General features: G+C 31.5%; 1 protein-coding gene across 6 annotated transcripts in view; it reads left to right on the top strand.

Annotated features, from left to right (window-relative positions):
• LOC138314546 (5'-AMP-activated protein kinase subunit gamma-1-like) overlaps positions 1 to 5,658 on the top strand; it is a 274,001-nt gene extending 268,343 nt beyond the window's left edge. For all 6 annotated transcript variants that reach the window (XM_069254932.1, XM_069254928.1, XM_069254929.1 and 3 more), the window contains 3 exons: positions 120 to 200; positions 509 to 602; positions 1,324 to 5,658. In XM_069254932.1, coding sequence (XP_069111033.1) covers positions 120 to 200; positions 509 to 602; positions 1,324 to 1,352 — 204 coding nt within the window. In that variant the 3' untranslated portion in view covers positions 1,353 to 5,658. The remainder of the gene's footprint in view (positions 1 to 119; positions 201 to 508; positions 603 to 1,323) is intronic.
• The last annotated feature ends 388 nt before the right edge of the window (positions 5,659 to 6,046 follow it).

Below are 6,046 nucleotides of genomic sequence, written 5' to 3' on the forward strand. Positions count from 1 at the left end.
AGTTGTATTGTAAAGAAAGGAATTATTTCTGAAATCTTTGGCTGGATAATAAAAATCAATACATAAGATGGACTTATTGAGATATTTGAAGGAGATTTATTTGTAATATCTGTTTGTAGGAGATGTGGTTTGAGGGTGTTGTGACATGTCAGGAGACTGATTCCTTAGATTCCGTTCTGGAAAAGATCGTTAGAGCAGAGGTAAGATGCCACACTTGTCATGGTTATTAATTAAAGCTGCATAGAAAATAAAAGAAATAGACGAAATAAAAAGAAAAAGAAAACATGCTTTCCATAACCGTAATAGACTTTATTCAAAATGAAATTTTGATATAAATGCCCTACTAATTGGGCCAAATCTACAGCGAAAGGACTTTAACCAGTTATGTTACAATAATATTAGAGATATTACTTAAAGCTTCAAAGTTAATCCCATCTACTGTGTAGGATACACTGTATCAGAACCTTCTCAGTAAGGATCTGAATGATGTATGAACTTGACCTTTCAGATACATCGCCTGGTTATCACTGATACTGACCGCCATGTAGTTGGGATCGTGTCTCTGTCTGACATACTCACATTCTTAGTTCTCGCACCAGCAGGTAAGTACTGGGAATGGGAGGGGGGAGCTAGGTTATAAGACTCGTTTATATGTGGATATGAAGAATAGAGATATTCTACCTGAGGTCACAAAATGTCATAAAACCCAAAGCTTGCCTAGAGTTTTACATTTTCTGATTTCGAAGGAAGAATATCCCTATCCTTTATATCTGTTTGTATCTTTTAAAGTAAAACTAGCTGAGTTTTTTTAATTAAAAAATGTAAAAATTGTGCTAAGAAAAATGTAATTTTGTTGACGCTGTGACGTCACGAGGCTCAGCCTCAGGAGACATGAGTGTATTGCCCGAGACTAGCCAGTAGTACACCTGTAGGTATGAGAGATATACTATATTAACTATATGTTTGTCTTAGGTTGCGTTGCCTCCTATGCTTTGATACATGAAGGCAGGGCATTTATATTAGATCAATGTTTCAAGTTTCAAAGGCAAGCTTTGTAAATTAAGTATCATGCTATAGCACTAGTAATACTTTTACCTGATCTTCGATCTATAAATATAAGCAATCGACTTCCAGACCACCTTGACTTTACACTTCCATCATTCATTGATTTTCATTAGATCAAATATCTCCTTTAATGTTAACTGCATGATACATAACTCCATACTATAACATTTACCAAGAATATGTTGCATTCAATTTGAATCATAGTAACTACATTCAACATCATTATATTTGATGATTCATGCATCTTTTTTTACCTAGGTTTTGAACCATCATCTAAAAGATCCTGAATCCTTCTGAAGGTGGGCTATGGATAAGATAACGTTGATTGGCTAGTTCAACTAGAGGAGGTACAACTGTATAGCCCTTAGGGCATGAAGCTGTCAATCAGTGAGAAATCTGGGCGGAGCTTCAGATATCGGAGCCAATCAGAAAGGGTTATACTGATTGGTCCAACCATATATGGGATGACAGTCGGCCCTTTATCCGGATGCGGCGTTCAGACTCGAGGGATGAGCTTCAGAGCAGTATTCGACTTAGAGTAAACCATTGACAGTTGATTGTGACGACATTTAATTCTTTTTATATGTGTTTAATTGACCACAACATTGATGATTAATATGAAAAATAGTGAAAAACATATTTAAAGATGTATTTATTTATTACTTATTTTTCTGAAAATGAATATTCATAAGGGCTGCAAAATCATTTTATGAAAAGCCATTTCTTTTCATCAGACACTAAATACAGATGAGATAAACAGCTGTGATGCAGAGAAATCTAGCTGACAGTATTTATAGTGTTCTTCATCAGTTAATATCAGGCATCTACTAAGCTCAGTATGTGTTTGTCATCCAGATTATCTTGCAAATGGAAAGATAGATGATTCCTGTTATTGATAGGAAAGAATACATGTCCATCCTGGGTGGAAATGTCACAAATAGCACCAGTTCTTGTATGTCTCAATATCAAATATTTGTAACAAGGGAGGTAACTAATGTGCTGCTGAAGAGGTGTGTCAGTGGAAGGGAAGTAATTCACATCATAATTTGAAAACTAGTATGCTTAGCAAACCATAAGATTCATTTTATCAGTCTATGTTGATTATATGCTTCAGTACATGTTTCATTATTTGGTTTTTCCTACCACATATTTGGTATTTGCTGCCATTTGTCTTTATCCTGACAAAATTTCTGTTTGTTGAAAACACGAGCATTTTCCATTTCTGTTGGAGAAATTTCACCATAAGTATCCACACTGATATTGATATGTTTAAATAAATATCATTTGATTGTGATTCATGATTAGTGTAAAGATTGTTAATTGTAGCTCATTAAAAAAATCAATATAATTTACTATATATGTATCTTAATTTTCATTCAAACAAACAACAAATACTTAATTATTGTTCTTATTCCATCATAGCGAAATGGTGAAGAAATGATTTCAATTGATTATATCATTATTGTCACAAATAGAACAAGAAATAATTTGAAATATTTATATATATATATATATACATGTATATATAAAAGAAAAAGCTAATTTTATATAAAGAAAATATCAAAAAGCTATAGAAAGCAATTTTTCCTTGTATATCTTAATTCTACATTAGAGTCTTATCAAACCAATTTCATTCTAAACTGGAATGATATAATTAGTTCATTCATTTTTTTTTTTTTTTTTTTTTTACTTTTTTTCATTAATTATGACAATAACCTAGGATCATTTTCTTTGAAAACATTTAATGGAGCCCTTCGTAAGTGTAAGAAACTTTCATTTAAAAGTGCTCAAACCTAGACCTATAGGGTCTGTTAAAGATTGCTGAAAATTTTAGCCCATTTCAGTCTTATTGAATGCTCCAGCATTTGGATGTTCATTTACCCCTGAAATTTCATAATGAACTGTTCCAGCTGTTGAAACAGAAGAGCCCAAATGTGTCTCCAGGGGGTGAATATGTTAAAGCTAATGATTTGTATAATTATTAGTTGTAAATTGATATATTTGGGGCTATAATGGACCATATTGAGCTATGGATGCCTATAAAAAGATAAATTCGACCTATTCAGTCTTTCTGTAACAAACAAATGGTTCTTCGGAGGGGATCCCTTGTAGTCTGTGTTACATTGATTTTCAGTGATCTCGTTGATTCTGTTTGTACATTGTTCATGTTTATAGTCTTTCTCATTCCATTTTACCAAAAGCCTTTCAAAAAAACCAAAAAAAACACAAAAAATCAACAAAAACCCTAGCAAAACCATTGATATTTAAACAACTTTGGTTCAAAAAACATTCTTACAATAGGTAAATTACAGTAAATATTGTATTACATATATGTAATTCCAAAATATGGATGAAGTGCTTTACGATTTAATTCTAACTTTGAAATTGAATTTAATATTATAATGGAATCACTAAATTATTTTCAACATTGAAATACTGTATTCATTTCAAATGTTTCAAAGAAATAATGTGAATTGATAATCTTTACTGTTTGAGGCTAATTTGGAGAAGAAGAAAAAAAATATGAAAATAAAAAATATTATTCACCTAAACTTTTATAATGAACTGTTCCAGCCTTTCATTTGGAAGAGTTCAAAATGTCTTGAGAGGTGAATGGGATAAATGGGATTTTCACATACTGTGATAACTGGTAAACTGATGTTTTCCATTTACCATGTAATTTAAGAAGAGGTTACATATTTTCAAATTTGATTAAGAATATAGTCTTCTGATTGTCATTTTTGAAAGAAGTGACATTTAAATGTTAAAATTTATTTTTCATAGGCCAATTAACTTCTAATTAGCTGCTTCATTGTTTTGGGCATTAGATATTTTGCCTCTTCAGTGTACTTATTCTGAATACCGTATTTGACCCAATAAGCGCCCAGGATGTTTAAAAAAAATGAAAAGGTGCTTAATAAGACGAAATGATTGCAAACCTGTACAGTTTTGTGTAGTTTTGGTCTTTATTTACACCTAGGTAATTGAAATTGAGGCCTCAAAAAGGAGGAGACAGGGACATGGGCGCTTATTGGGTCGAATACGGTCTTGAGCATGCAAAAATTATTGTCAGATACGGTGGATGAAGCTAACAACAGATGGTGTAACTTGTTGAGATATTTAATTGACAATTAACTTAACAATACAATTGTTATTTGGATTGGTTGCCGTGGTGAAAATGTGGTGTAATTACGAACAATTTCTTCCCTTGAAATTAGAGCATACATGTAGATTTTATAAGGGATTCGGAGATTGCTACCAAAGATACCACCACAAACGTGCAAATGTTGATTGTTTATGTGTTTTGAAAATGTGGTATACATGTGTCTTACCAAGTCAGACCAGGGTTTGCAAGGTTATAGGTCAAGGTCATGTTATGTATAGGAGCCATATAAAGGTTATGTAGTAAATTGTCTTTTTGTTTGTTTTTTTTTCAACTTTTTTCTTTTAGAAAGCAAATTTATATAGTGAAATGATGCATTTTAATCACATCCATATCAGGGTGAAATCCTCATGATTACATAGATATGTACCATTATTTTCATACGACAAATCAAGATTTTTAATAGATTACTCAATTTTAAATGTCCATATTTCCCCATTTATTGTACAATTATTATAATTTCAAAATCCTTTCACATTTCGTTATTTTTATTTTTCAATAAATCTGCTTACCATTGAAAAAAATTGTGATGTTTACTTTTTCTGATTATGAAGCATAAACGTAAGTAGATGGTGGAAAGCGAGGATTTATTTAAATTTGTCTTCTATTAGAGGAACATAAATATAGAATTATCTGCCCTTGTTTTCCCTGGCCTGGCTTGGCTCATTGATGTTTGTACATAACTGTTATACAAATGAAGTTAGAATGAATGTTTTGGAAGATTGTACATATGTTATTTCTGAAACATAACTCAATGAATTGAAAATTTGTGATATCGAAATTTGGTTATGATTTTTTATTTCTTTAAGAGAATGTTCAGTATCTATTTTTAGTGTGATTCTAAATATTGACAAGCTCAATGTTTCTCATTATAATTTTCTGGAATTTTTTCATTCAGTTTAAGTTGAAAATATGCATGGGTTGCATTTCTTTATGTTTTTCTTGTGCAAGATAATTTTTTCACTACATGTATATTCTTTTCAGAAACAATATCGACAAGTGTTTCAAATAAGATGTTGTACTGATATATTGCCTTTGCAGAGAGTTGTCTCCCCTTTGCAAATTTGTAAAGCATGAAAGAGATTTTTGAATACACCAACAAAATAATTATGATATATATACAATGCAAAAAAATTTGCAATTAGCTCAAACGATTGACAGGATATCTTAATTATTAATTAGTTTTAATGTGTTTATGTTTTCAAGTTGTTAAAATGCATCATTGTGTTTTGAAATGTGTGCGGCGGATTTATATGTTTTGATGGTATAAACGAGAATTAAATGACTGGGGTATGCGAGATGATTTGTGTATGTCTGATGAGGTCCTAGACGTATGTATAGAAAACCATTATGCAAGGGTTCATATAAACAAGAGGTTATTAGGAGATTTTAAAAATTGACAAGAATCAATTAAAAGGAATACAAATTGATCCCGTTTTGTTGTTGTTTTCTTTGATTTGTACTTGCTTGGAAGATCATGCAAATATTAGAAAAAAGATTAAAATATGGGATGTTTGAATCTAGGTCATAATTATGTTTCTCAAATAAACAACACAATTTCACAGTGCCAATATTACAGATAATGAGATCAATTATCCCAAGGTTGAAATAATGAATGGAAAATGACCTTGCCAACACACATGCAGATGGAAGAATCGGGAAAAATACACATTTCTGTCAATTATAGTGCCATATGACCAGGAATCGAACCAAGGTCTCCAGTATGAAATGCTCCGCCAGCTAAGTGATAGATCGTAATTTAATACCATGTACAACCCATACCAACACATTTTATACCAATATTATGACCTTTGACCT

Source organism: Argopecten irradians, chromosome 2 (genome assembly GCF_041381155.1).
Source record: "Argopecten irradians isolate NY chromosome 2, Ai_NY, whole genome shotgun sequence".
Classification (NCBI taxonomy): domain Eukaryota; kingdom Metazoa; phylum Mollusca; class Bivalvia; order Pectinida; family Pectinidae; genus Argopecten; species Argopecten irradians.